Here is a 24,149-nt window from a genome sequence, read left to right as displayed (position 1 = left end):
ACAGAAGGAATGGATCCTCAGGAGATTAGTCGAGATCGGGTGGCAGAGCCGGTGGTGGGAGGCGGGGCTGGTGGTTGAGAGGCAGGGATAGTGCTGGGCAGACTTATAGGGTCTGTGGCAGAGCCAATGGTTGGGAGGCGGGGATAGTGGTAGGCAGACTTATGTGCTACTTTTTGTGTATACCCTACTTTGATTTGTACCTGTGCTCTTCAGGGCACAGACCGTATATGAGTTATCTTGTTGGGCAGACTGGATGGACCGTGCAGGTCTTTTTCTGCAGTCATCTACTATGTTACTATGCTACTATTTTAAAATGCACTGGCCCCAGTACTCCACTATTCACTTTCCTTTGTTGAGAGAATTCTCCATTGAGAGAACTGCTACTTGCTTAGCACCCTTTAGTCAACATGCCCTGAGTAAATTAGGTCCTTAAGGTTCCCTCCAGGATTGACTCCAACTGCCTACAGTGACGGAAGGTTCTTGTGATCTCGGTTTGCAGAGTACATGTGGGGTATTTTTTCCTATCTGGTTAATTTTGGACTATGCTCACAGATATGCTAATAAAATTATTATACCTACCATTTTAAACCTTGTTCTGGACTCTTCATTTTCTCACTAATCTGTGTTAGGATTGCCAACTGGCCCCACTCTTTCAGGTCCAACATGTTCATGGACTTGTAATCCTTTTTTTTTTTTTTTTTTTTTTAAGGAAATTGGGACTATGCAAAGAGATAGTGCCAATCTGCCCTGAAACCATGGAACCAGTTGGCAAACAATGTATTTCAGCAGCCAGAAGAAAGTTCATGTGCCACCACCTAAGGATCAGTTTAACAGCCTATTTATAAAGTACTCCAAGTGGTCACCCACTTTGCTTTCCTAATAAGCATATATGCACAATACCAGCATGTGCCCATTTAGTCCTCATTAGTGCTGATTCATGCCTACTGTTCTTTCTGCATGTTGTCAATGTATAATTAGGCTTAAGCATCAGACAGTGACCTACTGTTGATAACAATTTCCATGTATTTATTAAGTCCTTGCATTTCAGGCCATTTTTCAACTTGAAAGTTTGCTTATTTTTAAAAGAAAGGTCATTAAAACAGTTCAATTACTGCATTTTAAATACAGATTATGAAATTTAGGATGGGTTTATTTGACACGACATCATCAAATCATAACTTGAATTTCCCTTTATTCAATAATATCACTTGTCATAAGAGCCATTCTCTTTTCCCCACTGCAGTCGCACCCTTTTCTGCTACTTTCAAACGCTACATTCAAAAAACAAAAGTTAAGTATCATGCTTTTGGGGCGTCAAACCTTATGATTTTTGTAGAAAGGGTCGATATCCTCCAAGGGCTGGCCGACAAGCTGTGATGGGAATTCTCCGTAAATCCGGGGCAGCTGTTTGCCAGCCTCCAGGTCGGGGTGAGGGCGAGGCTTCTCTTCTTCAGGCACCTGCTCTTTATTTTCTTCCTTGGCATTTCTCGCCTCTTCCTCCTCGATACGCTTCTCGATGGCAGCCAGAGATTCATGGGTGAACCGGCGGAAGCTGTCAGGACCCGGTGGTAACAGAATGGTTGCCATCTTCTCATCCTGCTTCTTCTGTACTAGTTGTTATTTCTAGTAGTGGAAACAACTGAAAAAAAAAAAGTTGAAATGATAAATGTGGGTGACACAAGCAAGCACAGCAATAGAGAATGCAGCAGTGTTCTTCTAGTCTACATTCCCTATCTGCTCAGCTAGTGTAGGTGCTTTCCATGACTCAGAAGTATCGAACAATGGTAGAGAGACCACTGAGCAAACACCCTGCAAACCGTACAATAGCTCAGAAAGAAAAGGTTCAAGTAAGCTGCTTTTCTGTCTGACTTAAAAATATGATTCAGAATTCGGATTCATGTTTCCATGTGCACGTGACTGACTGTGAAAACACCAAGCAACACAAACTATAGGAGTTATTTATTTATTCAGAACTTGATATACCGTGAATTGAGCCCAAATGGGCGACTAGGCGGTTTACAGGAATCAAATAACACAGGGATCTCGTGCTGAGAGTGGGAGAAAAAGGAGGGTGGGTGAGAAAAGGCAGGAAAGGTGGAAGTAGAACTTGGGAGAGGAGAGAGAAAAAGCAGAGAATGTAACAAAATGGCTGAAGTCACACTGCAGATTGTGTAGATTCACTTCAGGCTAAATAAAAACTAATCGTGTGGTATCTTGGCAAATTTAAGTCAAACTATAATACTGCGCACAGTGTTTGGTGGCCCCTTCAACTGAGCCACATCTACTACTAAAACCCTAAATAAATTGGTACCTCAGCGATCATTTTGATAAAATAGGATTAACATAAAGGTGAACTTTGGCAGAAGAAGTAATTAAAACACAACAGAGAACATGTGCATTATTACTTATAATTTTATAAATGGGTGAAAGTAAATGGAAGATCAAGGTACATGATTAAAGGCAAAAAGCAATAGGATCAGTCAGCAAGATGGTTGACAGTTGGAAGATTCTAGCAAAACCACTGCTATAAATTACAAAATGCAGATAGAGGAAATAAATTTGGGTATCCACTATTGCCTAAAACAGCGTTTCCCAAACTGTGCGCCGCAGCGCCCTAGTGCACTGCGGTGAACTCACAGGGGTGCCGCAAGGCAAATGGGAGTTCACACACAGAGCGCCAGAACAATAATTGGTGTGGCATCATCGTTCACCTTCCTCTCTCCACTGCCCACCCACCTACTTGCTGCGGGCTGCTGGTAGCGATTTAAGCATTACCTTTGGCCTAACCTGAAGCCTTCCTTGTACAGCATCCCGCCTACACAGGAACAGAAAGTGGTTGTACAAAGGCTTTCGGGGCATGAAGGCAGCACATAAACACTGCCCGCAGCCTGGAAGTTTGGAGGCCTGCTCCTGCCCGGGGACCCTGGCTGCTCACTACTCAGCTGTCAGGAAGGGAGGCTGGGGCTGTGGGACATTATGTTGCCTCCCTCCTGTGCTCAGGTCTGGGATCTTCATCCTTCTTTCCCCAGAAACAAGGTAAAAAATGGATTCTAATGGATTACAAGGGGGCACAGGTTGGAGGGGGGAGATGGTGCATGGGGGAGAAAGGGAGAAATATTGGACATGATGTGTGGGCGGGGGGGGGGGTGGAGTCACCAAAAATTGCTCAGACAATAAGGATGCCATGAACCAAAAAGGTTTGGGAACCACTGGCCTAAAACACAAATGCAAAACTGTGAAAATGGAAGAACTGAATACATGGCATCACCCTTGACATGTTGATGCGGGTAAAGGACTGGAGCTGGACAACTGCCAAACTGTTGCCAAAGACAAATTTATAACCATTTCTTCAATCACATTCATTCAGCACTTCCATCCAAGCCACAATTCTATTTGGTTTCAAACAGCTGTATAATATAATGTGTCTCTGTTCATTGTAATGCAACTAAAATACCTCATGTTAAATCTATATATTAATAGTCTAGTGACCCATATTTTGTCCTCTCAAAAAGAGGACACATGTCCCGCCCACTGCCCTGCCCCTCCTTGCCCCACCCCCTGTCACATATGCCCCGCCCCCTGTCACATATTCCCCATCCCTGTCCCCTCATCACCTCCCCTCCCCTTACTTACTATCTACTGCCCTGGAGGTCTAGTGACCTCTTCGGGCCAGGAAAGAGCCTGGAGCCCTTTCCTGCCCGGAGCTCTGTTCTTGCCCTGCATCCTGTTGCTGTGACGGTCTCGGGATTCAAAATGGCCGCCGAGAGTTGAAGTCTCGCGAGGCCGCTTCAACTCTCGGTGGCCATTTTGAATCCCGAGACCATCACAGCAACAGGATGCAGGGCAAGGGCAGCGCTCCGGCCAGAAAAGAGGGGGCTCTTTCCTGCCCCGAAGAGGTCACTAGACCACCAGGGCAGTAGATAGTAAGTAAGGAAAGGGGAGGCTAGGATAGGCCCGCCGCCCGCCCACCTGTTTGTCCAGAAATCCGGACAAACGGGCGGACTGGCAAAACCCGTCCGGACACCCGGACATGTCCTCAAAACGAGGACATGTCCGGGTAAATCCGGACATATGGTAACCCTACTTCTAATCACACAAAGAAGAAAGGGAAATCTGGGGAATATTTGTGAATTTCTTAGAGGCACCCTGGCCACAAACTCTAAGAACATCTTAAGGCTGAAGGATAACATGATTTGTCACCTCTGTAAGATTCTGAGGATCCCTATCACCACTAAAAGGATACTAAATCAGTGCTACAACACCAGAACATCAGACACTCTGGAGCTTCGCATTACTTTCTAATCAGAGACATAATCCTCCTGTCTGCTTCTACAGCAGGAGAAGAAGATACCGAAAACTGTGTTTAACCACTGCCACTTCCATATTACGAGGTATGGAAAGCGAAGCATTACTGCTAAATAGGAATGAAATCCTGGAGAGACAATGTAAATCCTTTGGCTATAGTTATTCTGTTGCCTCTGCCACACTGGACATTGTTATATGCATTTATAAGTGTATCTGAGTTTATAAAACGTTTGGACAAATTCCTGGAAGAAAAGTCCATAGTCTGCTATTGACACAGACATGGGAAACAACTGCTTGCCCTGGGATTTGTAGTATAGAGGTTTGCCACGATTTGGGTTTCTGCCAGGTACTACTTAATACTACTACTTAAATTTTCTAGAGCGCTACTAGGGTTACGCAGCGCTGTACAGTTTAACAAAGAAGGACATGCCTTGGCTAAAGTTTGGAAAACAGGATACTGGGCTAGATGGAACATTGGTGTGACCCAGTATGGCTACTCTTATGTTCTTATGTTGTTTCAGAACAACATATTTGAAGTCGACTGAATTATTGAGGAGAGTTATTCAACCTCCTGGTCTTGTCCCACCTCTGAAATTTGTTTGTGTGCCCCAGGAGCGTTGCCAGACCTCAAGCTGGGTGGGGGCCAGAGCCCAAAGTGAGGGGGCACATTTTGGTCCACCTTCCCACCACTCCGCCACCACTCCGCCACCCCCCCCCCCCCCGCCAGCTTGCTCGTTTTAATTAAATTGTGCATGCACGCATGCTCAATTTCACTAAAATGAGTGTGCTGGATGTGAGGGGGAAGAGAGCACAGGGGAGGAAATGCGGCGGCGCCGGAGATCAGCGCTGGAAAAAACACTTCAGCTGGCTGGGGTTGGGGCCCCCCCCCAGCCAAATCAGGGGCACAGATCCAGTTTGGGGGGGCTCAGGCCCCCCATAGCTACTCCACTGGTGTACCTGGTTCCCACCACTCAAGCCACACACTAGGCAGTTACCTGGATGATCGCCAGAACCTGGGGTTCTCTCTCTTTTCTTTTTCTTGTTCTCTTCGATTTTCTGTCTCCCTGGGTTTGAGCAGGATTTTTCATTCCACTCCCCTACCTTTTTCCCATCCTATTATCCCATGATGTTCTCTCTCTGGTATCTGCCCAAGCTTTCATCATGACAGCATTACTCCCTATTCTTTTTTCAGGAAAGCACTAACAGCCAGATGATCAAAGGTTAATGTGGATGTTAGAGGCCACTGGCACCAAACTAGCGCCCGCATTTACCTGCGCAGAATGATCAGAGGGCTCTAGCACAGCAAACGAGCATGTTAGTGAACACTGCAGAGCTCAATTAAATTACATTTAAATTAGATCACTGATATTTCCCCCTCATGATCAGAGAACTGTGTTCTGATCCTCCTATGCTCCTACTGCCTTAACCCTACTCCAGCTGGAAAAAAGCCTCCCCCTGCTCTAGCAAGGCAGCCCCAACAGTGGACTTCCGGACCCTCCCACCTCCCAATCGGTGTTGTGCTGGACCCCCGGATGCAAATAAAAACCACCACCCTGGTGGTCCAGTGGGACCCCTGTCCTCACTCCATCCCCACCCCCACCAGGTTGGTTCTTTTTATTTGCATGCATATAATTTCCATACTATTAGCTTCGATCATGAGGGAGTTAGGTCAGGGTGCTGCTGTGGCGGGGCTGGAATTTTGATCATTGGGCCCTAAGTCATTTTTCCTCTCCTCTGGCCAAGGAGGAAATGGGTGAGTAACTGGTATTGTGCACATTTATTTTCTCAAACAGAATGATTGCCACTGCAGTTGTGTCTTTCTTGTCCTGACAGGCTGTGCCCTTTCATCCCTCTTTCCCAGGAAATGGAAGCACATGCAATTTGTTTTCTTTCCCCGGTACCATCATGATGAAAGGAGCACCTGCAGATAACATGGAAGGTTCTCTTGACTTTACATGTATTCTAGAACTCTCACCTTCAAATTGAATAACACAAAAGGAGACAAGTAGCTGGAAAAGCCTTTCTATTTAGTAAAGGCACACTCTGACACTAACTTGTCTTTCTCTTATGATTTATTTTAAAGCACAGGTTGCAGATTCAGACTTCTTGGTGTTAAAAGTCCTAATTTACTCAACCTGTCCGTCTAATGGGTTTGGAATTCTATACAGAACAGCCAACCCAGTCCTACTGACAACTGCTATACATTTTTTTTTTGTGTGACATATATGAATAGCATTTCATTTTCTTGTTTTTCAAAATGACTGTAAACTAACTGCTAACGTAGCCATGCCAAACATTCCAGGAACTGTTAATTCTTACAGGGCCTTTTTAAGGTCATTGATTATGGTCTTCTGAATTGCTGCTGTTACGACATGGAACAGAAATGATCGGTCAGTCAAGCTTTAGCATTAATGTATTCCAATACCATCCAGTGCTTACATTTCTATAAACAAATAAATAACTATCCATAAGGTTTCCTGGAAGTTAATTTAGTGATTTCTCAAATGAAAATACTTATATGATGCTTATTCACAGGGGACTCTTTTGTCTCTTATTTGAAAGTCATCTTGTGTTTAAGTTTGGAAGCCAATAAGAAAAAGGATGACTATTTTAACAGTGATAATGGCATAAATATATTTAGCAGTTCAGTTTTCTAATGAATTGCTGACAATATTCAAAAGGCTTCACGTGAGCAATTGTGTTTAACTGTCCAGCAATATTGTTTGAAAATGGCTCACCCCCCACCCAGCTGTGGATAAAAGTTTGTGCACTGTGGAAAAAGCAGGCATACTTTTTGTTGCAGAAAAAAAGGAGTGAGATTATATCAAGGGCACTGTTCCCTCTAAGCTAAGCGCGAGTCCTCCACCTATAGTCCTGCCAGTTGGGGGGCGCTGTTTCACTATTGCATTTTCAATAGTGAAGGGCAGGCACGGTCTGCCTGACACTAGAAATTTAAACAAAATATTGAAGCCCCCCCCCCCCCCCCTGGCAGCAATACAGTTGGAGGATTCCCAGTCAAGTTAGAGGAAAAGTGGTCAGGGGAGGGGAAGTGTACATGTACTCATGTCAGTACGTGCTGCCATGGGGTACTGCACTGCTTTCATGCTATTATACAATTTTAGGTGGGTGTACATATGTAAATAATATGCATATCACAAGATGGCAACTAATTTTACATGATATGCACATGGGATACATTTGCAACATACATGCATACAAGATGACACCTAATTTTACATGATATGCACATGGGATGCAGTTGCAACGTACATGCATATTTTATAAAATACCCACATGGATACATGAACATATCTTCACATTTTCTGGAGCTAGTGTAAATTTGTACAGCAGGATTTAGGCTCTGCTAGGATCACTGTATGAGCCTATTTTCTTTCTTTTTTTTACTAATTTCAATACATTACACAAGAAAGAATATTTCTTGAACAAAAAGAACAATGTTACAAATCTTTAGAGGAAAATTATTATAGTTAATATTTTCTCATAAGTATCAATTGTTTCTTGAGTCCACAAATTAACGGAGGCAAGGCACAATTCAAGGAGTCATATCTAAATGATATAAGTAAGGAGAAGTGTAGGAGGAACCCCCCCCCCCCCCCCAGGTTATATAATTCATTTTACGGAGTAGATATTACAGGAGCCGATAACAGGAGGTAAGACCGGGCTTTGTTTAGAGTCCAGAAAAGACAACAAATGATCACTTTAAAAAAAAAAACATATTTAACTGACTGTAATATCACACTTACAGGGTTATCAATAGAAAAACAAAATAAAACATGGAAAAGTAAATAAGATGATACCTTTTTTATTGGACATAACTTAATACATTTCTTGATTAGCTTTCGAAGGTTGCCCTTTTCTTGATTAGCTTTCGAAGGTTGCCCTTCTTTGTCAGATCGGAAATAAGCAAATGTGCTAGCTGACACAGTGTACATAAGTGAAAACATTCAAGCATTACTATGACAGTCTGACAGGGTGGGAGGATGGGGGTGGGTGGGAGGTATGCATGGGGACATCAAAGCATATATACTGTCAGCTAGCACATTTGCTTATTTCCAATCTGACGAAGAAGGGCAACCTTCGAAGCTAATCAAGAAATGTATTAAGTTATGTCCAATAAAAAAGGTATCATCTTATTTTCTTTTCCATGTTTTATTTTGTTTGATTTCTATTGATAACCTTAAGAGTGGACTAACACGGCTACCACACTCCTACACTTACAGGGGAAATTAAGCCAGAAAGATCCCCCTAGCTTAGAGGACATGTGAACGAAGCTTTAAGAAAGATATTTTCCCCTCCCTCCAGCCCCATCCCATTTCCTTTCCCTCTCCACCTCCTTCCACTCTATGCCATTTCTTACTTTCCTCGGGTCAGTCTGTTCCTCTTTCCTCTGTTAAGCTCTATATCCGAGGTCCTCCTCTCGGTTCCTCTTCCACCTCTCTCTCTCTCTCATTTGTTTTATCCCCCTTTGCTCTATCTCTTCCTCCCCTTTGATCATCTCTCCTCCATTTGCCCTCTCTCACCCCTCTGTACCTCTCTTTCTACATCTACTTGTGCTCTATCCCCCTCTCATGTGTCATTCAATAGCACACTATCACCACTGTAGTGAAAAGGACTTTGGTGAGGGGACTGAGTGATTAATGGGTAACCAGGAAATGCTTCCTTCAAGTGCTTAATGCTTTCATTTATTTTCTAGTCTATTGCTTGAGAAATCCTGAGAGAAGAGGCAGAAGCATTAGCAATTGAAAGGGGAAGCTTCCTGTACGCCCTCGTGTCCCACTTGTGCTGGAGCATTGCCAAAGCACTGGCAAGTCTATCACCAAGTTTCAATTTCCTGTTGCCATTAGCAAACTGACAACTGGTAAATTTTGGCTTGGGTATTTATGGTTGTACTGGAATAAGAGGAAAAAAACTTGGACTCTGAAAAATGAACTGGCAATCTGTCTAATTACATTTTTCTAGAACTAGTTTGGAACCAAGAAAACAACAGCTTGAGGCTCCCAGTCTCCTGCAATGGTGATAAAACAGAAGAATTACTCACAGAGCTACACATCAAATAAATTCATCTTCCCTAGATGAGGGCAGAATGTCAGATCACGCCTTCCTCTCTTATCCTTTATAGAAATTGTTTATTCTAACTGTATATCCTCTATGAACTTATATGGGTCCTCTAAATTGCTATGCAGTGCTACCCTTGTGACAATAATAGCATTGTTTCACTGCCATTGTCCCTTACATTTCATCATTCATAAACACGACTTCAACAATACCTGCTATGCTGATAAACAAGGGGTCAATACCCCCAACCCCTTCTTTAGCTGCTGATCCATAGAAAGTATCTCAAAGGGTTCTCTCCCAGCTCTTGTATCACATTTATTTATAGCAGGTGTGGTACATATCAGGGGCGTATCTGCGTGGGGCCACAGGGGCCTGGGCCCCCGCAGATTTCGCCCTGGACCCCCCTACCGCCGTTAACCCTCCCCCGCCTACCGCCAACCCTTTCCCCGCCTACCGCGGTCACCTACCCCCGAGGTCCGCTCCTGCCGGTTTTTTAAAATATTACTTCAGCGGGCGGGGGACCCCAACCCCCGCCAGCCCAGCCGAGGTCTTTAACTTCTTCATCCTCGTGCTGTTCCTGCAATGCATCCTTCCAGTTGGATGGAGTTTGACGTCGCAGCACGTTGTACGTGCGGGACATCAACGTGCTGCGACGTCAAACTCCGTCCAACTGGAAGGATGCATTGCAGGAACAGCACGAGGATGAAGAAGTTAAAGAAGACCTCGGCTGGGCTGGCGGGGGTTGGGGTCCCCCGCCAGCTGAAGTAATATTTTAAAAAACCGGCAGGAGAGGACCTCGGGGGGTAGGTGACCGCGGTAGGCGGGGAAAGGGTTGGCGGTAGGCGGGGGAGGGTTAACGGCGGTGGGGGAGGGTGTTATAATGTGCCCCCTCACTCTAGCCCCTGCCCCCCTACCGCCGAACCTCAGATACGCCCCTGGTACATATAATTAAGGTGACCGACCTGTTCCTGTTTGGTCTGACAGCCGAGGCTTACAGTTAAACTAATACAATGTACATAAAGTTGTATGGCATAGAATTCCTTACTCTACATTTCTAAGATGATGATGGAGAGTACATAAGACTAGCCTACTGGGTCAAACCAATGGTCCATCTAGTCCAGTATCCTGCTTCTAACAGTGGCCAATCCAGGTCACAAGTACCTGGCAAAAACCCAAATAGTAACAACATTCCATGCTACCAATCCTAGGGCAAGTCTGGGACTCATTTGGCTCCTGGTCTCCAAGATACTGGTCCTAGGACCACTGGGATAGTGGGTGTGTTTGAAGGCTGCAGGGCAGTACCTTTCTTCAGGGAGCAGCATAGGCTCATTGAAGCAGATTGGCAAAAATCCACAAGTGTGTCCTTTTCACTGACAGAGTTTGCTGTGATTAGCAAAGGTGAAGTATGTATATCCTATTATCTACCAAACAGTGCTCTCACATATTTGCATCTACTTTTTGAGCAGATACTTTTCTTAACCCCTTGGGCACTCATGGGATGGGCCATGTGTGTGTATCTGGTTGCATGAATGAAATTATTTGCTCTCCGTTAGTAGGCATGTGTTCATGGCTGGTAGGAAGGACTTTGAATTCACTAACATGCACTGAGGTTGTTAACGTCTTTTAAAACTTTTAGTGTATGCAAAATCAATTTAATCCAACATGGGTGTGGAATCACAAAACTCAATACGACTTCTAAACAAAATAATCCACTCAAAAATAGAGACTAGAGATTTATATCATAAAAGGAAGGAAAAAGCCTCAAAGAGCTCAACACAAAAACGCAGAGGAGGAGGCAGACATAGGATATTGCTTCAACAGGAATAGAAGTGGATTTTGGCATTGAAATCCTTGGAACCTACAGATTTGAATTCATGTATAGAGTGGTGTCATTTTTTCCTGAATTGCTGATTGGAGAAATTGAGTAAACGTGTATCACGTCACCTAGGGTTACCATTCGTCCGGATTTCCCTGGACATGTCCTCTTTTTGAGGGCATGTCCGGGGCGTCCGGCGGATTTTGCCCATACGCACATTTGTCCAGATTTCTGGGCAAATGAGGGCGCGGGCAGGCGTGCGTGCATGCATGCATGCGGGCGGGCAATCGGCGCCATGGGTCTGGTCTCGTCTCCCCTCCCCTTTCCTACCATGTTCCCTGGTGGTCTAGTGATGTTCTTCGGGGCAGGAAAGAGCCCCCTCTTTCCTGCCCGGAGCGCTGCCTCCTTTGTCCATCATCCTTCTCGGTCGGCTGGGGATTCAACATGGCCGCCGAGAGTTGAAGTCTCGCGAGGCTGCTTCAACTCTCGGCGGCCATTTTGAATCCCCAGCCAAGACCGAGGCGGATGCAGGCAAGGGCAGGCAGCGCTCCGGGCAGGAAAGAGGGGGGGTATGTGACAGGGGCGGGGGAGAGGACTATGTGATGGGGGAGGGGAATAGGGGGCGGAACGAGGACCCAAAAGGGGCATGGTGGGGCGGGGCAGGGGGGCGTGACATGTGTCCTCTTTTTCAGAGGCCACAAAATGGTAACCCTAATGTCACCTGTGAAAAGGGGTGGCCGTTTTGAATGACTGTGAGAGAGCCGGAGGCAGTCAATAAGAAATGGATGTGCTGTCCTGATATAATAGCCCCAAACCTTGACAGAGAGGGTGATCAATGCCTAAAATAACTTATCAAGAGGGGTTGTGAAGGCCAGTATAATGGTAGATTGTAAGCGTATGTTGGACAGAGTTACAGGGGTATGGAAATAACAGAATTAAGAATGCAGGTAGGAGACAATGGTAGGGGAAACCAGTACAGGCTTAAGTATGGAAACACATATGTTCATTTACCCAGAGCAGGTAGAGAGCAGGAGTTCTCAACCTAATTCTTGGGGCACATCCAGCCAGTCAGGTTTTCAGGATATCCACAAGGAATATGTATGAAATAGATTAGCATGCACTGTTCCTTTAGCATGTAGATCTATTTCATGTGTATTCATTGTGAAAATCGTGAAAATCTGACAGGCTGGGTGTGCCCTGAGCAGTGGCGTTCCTAGCCTGGATGACACCCGGGGCGGATCGCCGATGCGCGCCGCCCCCTCCCCCCCCCCCATGAAATGACACCCCCCCCAGGTGCACGCTGCCGGAGGGGAGTGCCGCGGCGCGCGCCTATCGGCTCCGAGTTCGCTAACTTCACTCGTTCGTCGCAGCTCCCTCTGCCCCGGAACAGGAAGTAACTTGTTCCGGGGCAGAGGGAGCTGCAGCGAAGGAGCGAAGTTAGCGAACTCGGAGCCAACAGGCGCGCGCCGCGGCACCCCCCAGCGGCGTGCACCCGGGGCGGACCGCCCCAACCCCCCCTTGGTACGCCACTGGCCCTGAGGACTGAGGTAGAGGACAAAAATGGGAAAACTGGCTTAAATAAAGGAGCTCTATCATGTAGGTGGTCAAACTGTATGGCTAACAACTGGTATACATTCTTCAGTAGAACAGCAATGAGAAAATGGCCAGCATCGATTGAAAGGGCCAATTGCTCCCGACATGCTACATTATTTTACACCAGAACTTAACAAAACCGAACGCTCTATACTTGAATGCTTATATACTTTGTCACTAATGAACTTTAATGCAATACCACTTTGTGTTTCTCATTCCGGAAATGGCGATCGCCATTATGGCATAATGTAAGCCACATTGAGCCTGCAAATAGGTGGGAAAATGTGGGATACAAATGCAACAAAATAAATATTAGGTTACTTTCCAAATAATCTTTATGGGTTATGATAAATAACATCTTTCCTTGCTAAATTGTCTCCTAAATAGCAAGATTTTAAGGTTTTTCTCTCTATTCCCTCCTCAGAGATCAAAACAAGGAAAGGGAAGGGGATTGATATACCACCTTTCTGTGGTTTTTGCAACTACATTCAAAGCAGTTTACATAGTATATAGAGGTACTTATTTGTACCTGCGGTAATGAAGGGTTAAGTGACTTGCCCAGAGTCACAAGAAGCTGCAGTTGGAATTTATCCCAGTTCCCCAGGATCAAAGACCACTGCACTAATCACTAGGCTACTCCTCCACTAGCAACATTCCATGTAGAAGCCTCCCCTTGCAGATCAGCAATGCGGCCACGCTGGCTTCTGCTTCTATGAGTCTGACGTCCTGCACGTACGTGCAGGACGGCAGACTCACAGAAACAGAAGCCTGCGCAGCCGTGTTGCTGATCTGCAAGGGCAGGCTTCTACATGGAATGTTGCTAGTGGAATAGCAACATTCCATGTAGAATCTCCAATAGTAGCCACAGAATTTTAACATTCCATGTAGAATCTCCAATAGCAGCAACATTCCATGTAGAATCTCAAATAGGGAAAGGGAAATGGGACTTCATATACCGCCTTTCTGAGGTTTTTGCAACTACATTCAAAGTGGTTTACATATATACAGGTACTTATTTTGTACCTGGGGCAATGGAGGGTTAAGTGACTTGCCCACAGTCACAAGGAGCTGCACTGGGAATTGAACCCAGTTCCCCAAGATCAAAGTCCGCTGCACTAACCACTAGGCTACTCCTCCACTAGCAACATTCCATGTAGAAGCCTCCCCTTGCAGATCAGCAATGCGGCCGCGCAGGCTTCTGCTTCTGCGAGTCTGACGTCCTGCACGTACATGCAGGACGGCAGACTCACAGAAACAGAAGCCTGCGCAGCCGTGTTGCTGATCTGCAAGGGCAGGCTTCTACATGGAATGTTGCTAGTGGAATAGCAACATTCCATGTAGAATCTCAAATAGTAGCAACATTCCATGTAGAATCTCCAATAGGGAAAGGGAAATGGGACTTGATATACCGCCTTTCTGAGGTTTTTGCAACTACATTCAAAGTGGTTTACATATATTCAGGTATTTATTTTGTACCAGGGGCAATGGAGGGTTAAATGACTTGCCCAGAGTCACAAGAAGCTGCAATGGGAATTGATCCCAGTTCTCCAGGATCAAAGTCCACTGCACTAACCACCAGGCTACTCCTCCATTCCACAGATTTAGAGGAACTGAGTTTATTACTATGATTCACAATGCTAATGGGCTGTAGCAAGATCAAAACCTGATCTTTTCTGTCACTACACCTACTTTAATTTGCTCCACAGTGCGTCAAAGCAAAAATATCAGATCATAAATTTAATGCAGGTCTTCAGGCCTGTGCAGGAAATGAAAAGTGCGAGCGTGTCCTCCAGACAGGTGAGGCGTCTGTGGTGTTTCATACCAATACATGCAAATGCAAAGACCTGTGCAATTTCAACAACCAGAAAGCTAGAAAGTGGGGTAAGGTAGAAGACTCAATTGTTTCAATTCCTCACTTCTACTGCTTCCACTAACACGAACACCCGGATCATCACACCTCATTCTAACACAAAAGTGAACATATACAGTCAAATGGAACCAAAAAAAATGGCACTAAATTGCATGGTATTTTGTATTTTATACTGTCCTCCTTCTAAAAGGACATAGAGGGTTTACAACTTTATGTTACTCCTCAGAATTTTGCACTTGCTATGCATAATTCTGTGCAGGCTTTGGCACTAGCAGCTATTTCTTTTCCCTCTCTCTCTTCCTATTTTATGGCACATCGAGCAACGTGTCCTCCTCTGCTCTTCTAGGCCTGAAAGATTATTTGAACCATGTGGGCCTCTGTTCAGCCCTGCAATTCAAATAAGCAATTGGTCTACGATGGTAGAGGAGACAGCGGCCCAGTGGGCAGCTGTTCACCTTCTCCACCTCTTGTCACATGATCAAGGGAGGGAGGGAAGATAGATCAGGCTGAGTAAGCGTCAAGGTGCAGATACCGGGGGAAGAGGAGTTCTGGAAAAGGCTGGATGGAGACGAGCATGCTTACAGGGTACATAATGTTGGTGTGGGACATAAAAAGCTTGGGGTACGGGGAGTTAGGCGAAAGTGAGGGCGGGGATGTGGGGTTGTAGCAAGACTCACAGTATGCTATGGGGGGGGGGGGGGTGCTGGGAGCCTGCTTGAAGGTGTTCCTTTGGGAGGTCAGAGACAGAAGGAAGATAAGGCTGGATATGGGCCTAGGAAGAAAGAAGAAGAGGTGGGGATTTGTGTGTGCCAGAAAGGGAGAAGGTCTGCAGGGTGGGAGTATGTGCCAGGAGGAAGAAAGATTGAGAGGTATGGGTATTATATGTGGGAGGGTGGGACATTTCAGTCCTGATGGAAGAGGCATGCCAAACAGTTGTGCACAGTATTATAAAACAGCACCATTTATATGCCAAAATGCCACAAGTTAGGTGTCAGCATTTACACCACTTTTCAGCTGGCGTAAATACTGATGCTTAATTTTTGAAGCAGGAAAGTTTTGTCACAATTAAATTCAGCACCCTTAACAGAATAGTGCTTAGTGCTGATTTTAGAATATAGAATTCCCCCGTATATGGATATTTCTACATAAATTCATACCAGCTTCCCCTTTTGTTTTCAATAGTGGGTTGTTCGTGCCTTTTCAAGGGATTTCCACTCAACTGCCAGGGGACTCCCTGAGAAAATGTTATATTTTATGGGACCAGACTACATATGAAAGTTTATGAGATTTTGATTCTTTTCCAGCTGAATCCCTGATGCAGATCATATCGAAACATGATCTGATTGACAGTGCGGCTACTGTGATTAATCTGCAGAAGACATTGAAAACACAGAAAAAAAATCTTAAGACTTTTTTTTAATATATACTTTTACGCACGTGAAAACTTGGCTCTTCAACCAGGCCTTTAATGGAAAAAGTAACTAACCTCTTAGTCTCACACACACAAGGAGTGACATGGGCTGCACATACTGTAGCAGGACATGTTTATCCGCTCCTACCCTAGCGGAAATAATATTTAACTATCTCTCTGACCTCATGTGCACCTTTCTTTAAATTAGTCACCTTATTTTCTAACTCCTCTTACCAATCTGTGAGGTCCTTTTACAAAGGCGCTCTAAAAAATGGCTTGCAGTAGTGTAGGCGCGGGTTTTGGGCATGCGTTGATCCATTTTTTAGCACGCCTGTAAAAAAAAAAGGCCTTTTTTTGCCAAAAATGAACGTGCGGAAAAATCAAAATGGTTTTAAATATCGGCCCTGTAATCCCTTCCATGTATCAAATTTCTAACACAAAACTTACCTGTCTTCCTCTCTCCCCTTCCTTCAGAATAAGAAAGGGGGGAAATGGAATACTGTTCACCTAAAGGCACAGCTTTAATCAGTTCCTGATCTGATTCTTAATCATTTAAGATAATGTAATAAAACAGCTCCTCTAACAGCGTTATGGAGACTTACAGCGCCTTCATTTTCAAAGCACATAGACGTATGAAGTTCCACAGGTTACTATGCAACTTTGTAAGTCTATTTGCTTTGAAAACGAGCACCATAGGCTGCTGTGTGTTCGACGCGTCTTTTCAAGTTGAGGAAGAAAAGTTTGATTTAAAAACCTTAGAAAGAACATCTTTTATTTTTGTTTTTTTACATAACCAAAGCATAAACACAGGAAAAAAGATTAGCCGCATGCATATGGTGAGCTTGGGTCATCCTGCCCTCGACATGCACAGGCACACAGAAATGTCTCATTATTGAAAATTGTGCATGTTGTGTATCCACAGGAGCCCCTTGTGTTCCCCATACATCGGCAATGGCTTCCTCCCAACTGTCATTACCGTTTCTCTGAAATCCAAGGAACTTCATAAAAGCTATGAGACACCTTCTCTCTAATAAACCACTTTCCTGTTGGATGACTTTTATACAACCCCCTGCCAGCTTTTGTGCATGCTTCACATAGAGCTGCAGAGTCAATGGATGCCTATCCACTGACATCTCAGTCCTCAAATTGCTAGATGTACTGCTGGCTATGTATGAAACCTCCCTTTGGAAAATGTCTCAAAGGTGTTTTCCTTACAAAGTAAACCAGACACTGTCAGATATTTGGGACACATTGCATTGCACCATCACCAACGTGTAATATGCACTGTGTGAATGTAAATTGTTATTGTGGTCTTATGTTCACAATCAATGAGTGCCACATCTAACCTCTCAAGTCACTGGTTATTATGCAATCCAGTCATACAAGGAGAGGTGACCTTCAGAGACATACCACAACTGCAATTTAATGTGTCAGACTCTTAATTTTGATTGTTAGAAATCAGCATGCAGGTTTGCTCAGAAAACCCGGTGCATCTTTCATTTTAATTAACTTTTCTACCTTTGTATTTGCTACCAAAAGTCTACAGCTGACTAAAAGTATGGACTGAAGAGAAAATATAGAAGTATTAGTTGTTGTTGGTCAACATTTCTCTTTTTGATGTAAATCAGAACCTACTTTAAAGAAAATGCTACTGGTTCTTCCCAGATCCGATTAGGGCACAGATATGTCAGAAACCATGGGGCAAGAGCTAAAAGCAGAGAGCACAAGTTTCTTGAGGGTGCCAAACTTGTTAAATTAATTTACGAAAGATAATTTGGGAATGCTGCAGAAGCATGGTTTGCAATCCTCCCTCGCCCAGTTTCAGTAGGGCTGGTCCAATTTTGGGTTTTATGGGCCAAACAGGTCTGTTCATAAAGCTTACAGTCTGGATTTGGGCCAGTGTATTATAAATGTCCAGGTCAATTTGTAGTCCAAGTCTATCACTGCCCTTCCTCTAATATGCATTCATCCCTATCCCAAAAATAGGAGAAAGGGCAGGGGACTGCTGGGTTGTGGGGAATGTAGAGAATCCCAAATATGTACAATAGCAACTCTGAGGGATGGGATTCAAGGTACATATTCCCAGGGAGTTGTGATATGTGGCCCCTTACCAACCTGTGGCCAGATTACGAAGGAAAGAGAGTGAGGTGATAACAGTGAGAGCAGTGCCAGTGTTAGATATGCTGGGGCCCACAGCAGAAATATGGGAGAGCGCCCCAAATTCCGCTATCAGGCTGTGCTCCTTCAGCATTGAGTATGTTTGGGCCTCCATGTGGTATGAAGGGAGTGTAGGGCAATTTTCCTGGCTGTATCTACTAATATAGGCTTGCAAATGGAGCAACCCCATGTAACAATAAATGAACGTGTCCTGCTCTAGACCTATCTGGAGGCGACACAGACCAAAAATCGGGACATGTCTCTCTGGCACATGGCATGTGAGAAGCATCCTCCTGCATTGCCAGCTAGCAGGAGAGAAGAGACTCCCGGTGAGAAGCACTCGTGGCCATTTCCATCAGGCATCTTCGGAACACTTGTTGATGTCATTGGAGCCTTGAGTTTGTCTTCTCAGAGCCGGTTCAGTCTGAAGTTTCCTTGGGAGTGAGTGTCTCCTTGGCACACAGTTTGTAAGAAACATCCTCCTGCATTGCCAGCTAGCAGGAGAGAAGAGGCTCCCAGTGAGGAGTGCTTCTGGCCATTTCCATCAGGTATCTTTGGAACACCTGTTGACATCATTGCCTTGAGTTTGTCTTCATAGAGCCAGCTCTGTCTGTGGTGTGCGGCCATAGGACATGGCCAAAGGGGCGTGCCCCTTGGAAGCACCAAGTACCACGGAGAACTCTGTGAGTTTAACTTTTCGCTTTCCCATTTAAAGAAAATGCAAATACCAAAAAAGACAAACTGAAGATTTCCACACCTAACTGGTGGGCCCAAAGGAAAGGCATGTAGTTCCTGGGATATCATCTGAACAGGTACTATTACAAATCTGTCTCCGCTAGGAGACTTTTTGAGCTCTCACGAATGTACCCCCCCCCCCCCAACACACTTGTATCCTGTATAGAAGAGGCATCCCAAGGGGTTCCCCTGCTCCAGTTATAAATCTACCTACTGCTAAACCTATACTTACCTATTTGAAGTTACCTATAACATTTCAGTCTATCGAGGTGTGCCAAGATTTACAACCAATGGGAGCTAAACAGATTATTTCCTTGAAAGATTTATGGGGCCTTAATTGCCAGATGGAGGGTCTGCTTACAGCTGTAATGTCTCATCGTGTTAGTTTTTCTCAAGAAGTTGTAGAAAAATTAACTAATGTGGATTCAAATATTCAAACTTTGGATAGACGATGTGTGAATGTAGAGACTCAGGTTGCCACTCTACAGGCTCTCTCTCTTTCATCGATTAAAGATTCTTTAAATTTACATTTAAAATTAGAAATGATGGAGAATGCCAGTAGGAGTAGCAACCTCCATTTTTTTTAAATTTTCCTAGTATTTACCTTTTGTCCCCCAAGATTCTCCTAAGGAAATACCTTAACGAGATTCTCGGGTTATCTACTGCTAATACGGCTCAAATTGTGTACTGTTACTCTATCTTTGGAACCCCAAGTTAATTACATTTTTTAGACAGTGTTTTGTAAGCTTCAACAACTGCATAATGTATGTCATTATTTTGATAATAAACATTTTTCTATTTTGATTCAAATGCTCACACTACCCTAGACTACTGTAATAGTCTGTATTCTATTACAGTTAAATTACATTCCAGACTTCAGATTCTTCAAAATACAGCTGCTAAACTCATTTTTCATATGAAAAGTTCAACAGAGTGACTCCTGCACTAGTCTCTCTACATTGGCTCCCTGTGTACGCTAAAATATACTTCAAGCTTGTATAGCCCTTTTTCCCCTTAGTTTTAAACTTAAACTTCTTCCAGAGGTAGAAACTTAACTGTCTGGGCCTAGTTCAGTCTTATTTCCTGTCCATCCCACAAACTCCCACCCACCCTTAGTACATCTCTTCATCTACAGTCTTAATTTATAGTCAGTTATTCTAATTAGGAGGTTTTATGCAATATTAAGCAACTTAAAGCTTCCTTTGATCATCCCTCGATGTTTTCATGTCCAGTGATGTCGTTGCCATGTGATGACATCATTGGCACGCATGAACTGGAATCCATGACTCTCGTGGAAAGCTTTTTATTTTTTAAGTGTTTTTAAGGTGCATAGGTTATAAAACTGTACATTTTTGCTAAATCTAACAAGCTCTTTCAGATTATGTAATCATTTTTTGATTTTGAAGAGGTTTAAGATTTTTGCCATTTTGAATGATCCAAGGTATTTAGAGCTTGCAAGAATGATATTTTTAACTTTTTTTTAGCCATGCTGCATCTTCTTAAGTGAGGCATTCTGTTTTTTAATTTTTAAACTCAATGATGTGGGTTTTTTTTTTTGTAACATTTTACTGTACTATGACCTAAACAGCCAACTCAAATAACAAGCCTCATCACAGCTATAGTAGATTCTCTGCTGCATGAAGAGAAGGTATGTGTGTTGATTCAATCTTTTTAACCTATTTTGCTGTTCAATTGATTTTTAAGGGGGATATCTTTAACAATGTGTTTTTCATTTACTTATAGCTTTTGACCATTAGGTGATACATTAGCACTACAGTTTGGCATTTAATTATTTATGTATCTGTGTTTTATTACACCTCTTTCTACTTATATGCATGTTTTTTTAGTACGTGATATTAAGACTCTGAGATTACTTTGTTTTATACATATTTTCTGACTGACGTTTGTGGTTTATGGTTTGGTTATTGATTAATTATATATTATCCACATTTTTTTATTATTTGGATGTATTTATGATTTATACTAACATATTTTTTGTTAGGTCTTGTAAGACCATGACAGCCCTTGAGAGGACAAAAAATGGGTGTCGGGTTTTCATTATTTATGCATTATATATTCTTATGTGTGAATAAATTTGGACTTTGTGGCAAGGTAGTAGCCAGGGCTTGTCACAAGAGTGGGGAAAAAAAGCCTACTAGATATCCCAGAAGGCATTGCGAGTACCAGCTCTAAACTCGAAGTGGTGCTACCTTAATGGAATAGGAGCCTGCACTTCCAAAGAGTTCCTCTAGAGGGCAGGGATCCAGTGGAACAGCCCTTAGGAATAAGACTGCCCACCAAGGAGAAGGTAGATAGGGGAAAGCTACGCATTTTAGCAGCCAGGGCGAGTCCTAGGGACATAGGCTAGTTCCCATAGTTCCCATAGGAGGAAAACCATACTGAAGGCCACCTCACTGAAGAGGGGTGGGGCGTGGCCATTCCCAGCCAGCTGAAAGCATGCTGAGCTGAGCAACCGAGGGAGAGCCTCAGAAGGGCAGAGAGAAGCCCAAAAGAGGAGGAAGGACAAAGGAGCTCCCTCAGAGCTAGCCAGCTGGAGAAAGCGGGCTACCCAACCTGGGGAAATGAGGTCCCCATACTTGATGCTGGGCCAGGAAAAGAAACAGCTTACTATGGGAGAACAATGAGGTACCTGGAAAAGCAGCTGGTGGAGAAGATTCACCTTTGGTTTGGTCTCTTGTGTTGTTACCTAAAAGTATTGCAGCATGTTGGTTGAAATAAGAGAGAAAACCCGGATTGGATCAGTTTGTGGCCATGACATAGAGTTATGAAATATGCTAAGCTGAGAGTACTGGCGCTACCCGGAGGCCTGAGGAGTGCTAAGCCCAGAGATTTGTCAGACCTTTTATATGTGGAACAGCTTTGGATTTTTATTATTATCAATCTGTTGCTTTGTCACGTACCGTCCTCCAGGGTAGAACGAACAGACAGATGAAGAATGTTTGCAGAAATTAAGAAAGTTGGCAAACTGAACAACAGTATAATAATGGGTGATTTCAGTTACCTCAATATTGACTGGATAAATGTTACATCATGGAGTGCTAAAATGGTAAATTTCCTAGATGTAATAAACGACTGCTTCATGGAGCAAGTGGTCCAGGAACTGACAAGAGGGGAGCTAATTTAGATCTATTAGAACACCTGGCATAGTATGAGAGATAATGGTGTTGGGTTCACCAGGAAACAGTGATCACATAACATGATTAAATCTGAGCTAATATCTGGTGTGAAATCACTAAGGATATCTGTTGTAGAAGCATTTAATTTTCAAAAGGGTGACTATGATAAAATGAGGAAAAGGGCTGCCATGCACTAATGCCAACACAGCCCATTCACTTTCAATGGTCTGTGTCGGCATTGCCACGCGGCTTAGTGAACAAGGGGATAAATCAGGCATGGAAGATGTTAAAAAATGGCATCTTGGAAGCCCAGACCAGATATATTTCACGTATTAACAAAGGTGGAAAGAAGAACAAACAACAGCCAGCATGGTTAAAAGGTGAAGTGAAAGAGGCTATTAGAGGCAAAAGAACATCCTTCAAAGAATGGAAAAAGGATCCAAATGATGAAGAAAATAAAAAGCAACATAAGCACTGGCAAGTTAGATGGAAAGCATTGATAAAGAAGGCTAGATGAGAATATGGTGAGAAATTTGCCACAGAGGCAAAAACTCATAGTAATAACTTTTTCAGATACATCGGAAGCAGAAAGCCTGTGAGGGAATCTGTGGTATCGTTAGATCATCAAGGGGCAAAAGGGACACTCAGTGAGGACAAGGTTATAGTGGAGAGACTGAGTTCTTTCTTTCAGTCTTTATGGAAGAAAATGTATGAGATCTACTTGTATCAGAGGGTGATAATACAGAGGAACTGAAAGAAATCTCGGTGAACCTGGAAGACATACTGAGCCAAATCGAGAAATTAAAGAGCAGTTAATTACCTGGACCAGATGGCTTGCACCCTAGGGTACTGAATGAACTCAAACATAAAATTGCTGATCTGCTGTTAGTATTGTGTAGCATGTCGTTAAAATCATCTGTAGTACCCGAAGACTGGAGGGTGGCTGATGTAGAACCATTTTTTAAAAGGTTCCAGGGGTGATCTGGGAAAATACAGACTGGTAAGCTTGACTTCAGTGCCGGGCAAAATAGTGGAAACTATTATAAAGAACAAAATTAAGGAACACATAGAGAAACATGGTTTAATGGGACAAAGACAGTATGGATTCAGCCAGGGGAAATCTTACCTCACCAATTTGATTCATTTATTTGAAAGCGTGAATAAACATGTGGATAAAGGTGAGCCAGTTGATGTAATATATCTAGATTTTCAGAAAGCTTTTGACAAAACTCCTCATGAGAGACTCCTGAGAAAATTAAAAAGTCATGGGATAGGAGGCAATATTCTGTTGTGGATTAGGAATTGGTTATTGGACAGAAAACAGAGGTTAGAGTTAAATGACCATTTTTCTCAATGGAGGAGGGTGAATAGTGGAGTGCCACAAAGATCTGTACTGGGACAGGTGCTACTAATATATTTATAAATGATCTGGAAATTAGAACAACAAGTGATGTGATTAATTTGCAGATGACACAAAACTATTCAAAGTTATTAAAACATATGCAGACTGTGAAAAATTGTAGGATGACCTTAGGAAAATGGCAGGTGAAATTTAACATGGACAAATGCAAAGTGATGCACATTGGGAAGAAGAATCCAAATCATAGTTACCTCATGCTAGGGTCCACCTTAGGAGTTAGCACTCAAGAAAAGAACTAGGTATTATTGTAGACAATGCACTGAAATCTTCTGCCCAATGTGCAGCAGCGGCCAAAAAAGCATGTTATGAATTACAGGATTCTAGGAATTATGAGGAAAGGGGTGGTAAATAAAACCAAGAATATTGTAACACCTCTGTATCATTCCATGGTACAACCTCTTATGTACATGTGGAGGCTCATTTTCAAATCCCTTGGATTCTATATATGGCGCCTAAAAATCCGCATGGAAACCGAAGCATATTCTATAACAATGCACATAACTTAATTGGTTACCTAGCGCTGTTAATTAGATGTTAACAAGCAATTAGCACTAATTGGCATTGAGATTTGTGTGTGCAACTTGCTAAGTATATTCTGTAATGTGATGTGCCTAAATTCTAAGTTGCAT

At 43.5% G+C, this 24,149-nt stretch overlaps 1 protein-coding gene across 1 annotated transcript in view; it reads right to left on the bottom strand.

Moving 5' to 3' along the window:
- The window catches only part of LOC115466700 (sodium channel protein type 5 subunit alpha-like), an 858,490-nt gene that overhangs the window by 719,453 nt on the left and 114,888 nt on the right, over positions 1-24,149 (bottom strand). Inside the window, exon 2 of the mRNA XM_030198143.1 lies at positions 1,321-1,639. Within this exon, the coding sequence (XP_030054003.1) occupies positions 1,321-1,587 (267 nt within the window). The 5' untranslated portion in view covers positions 1,588-1,639. The remainder of the gene's footprint in view (positions 1-1,320; positions 1,640-24,149) is intronic.

The sequence above is a fragment of the Microcaecilia unicolor genome, chromosome 1 (assembly GCF_901765095.1).
Source record: "Microcaecilia unicolor chromosome 1, aMicUni1.1, whole genome shotgun sequence".
Classification (NCBI taxonomy): Eukaryota; Metazoa; Chordata; class Amphibia; order Gymnophiona; family Siphonopidae; genus Microcaecilia; species Microcaecilia unicolor.
This window is presented reverse-complemented; position numbering and strand designations above follow the sequence as displayed.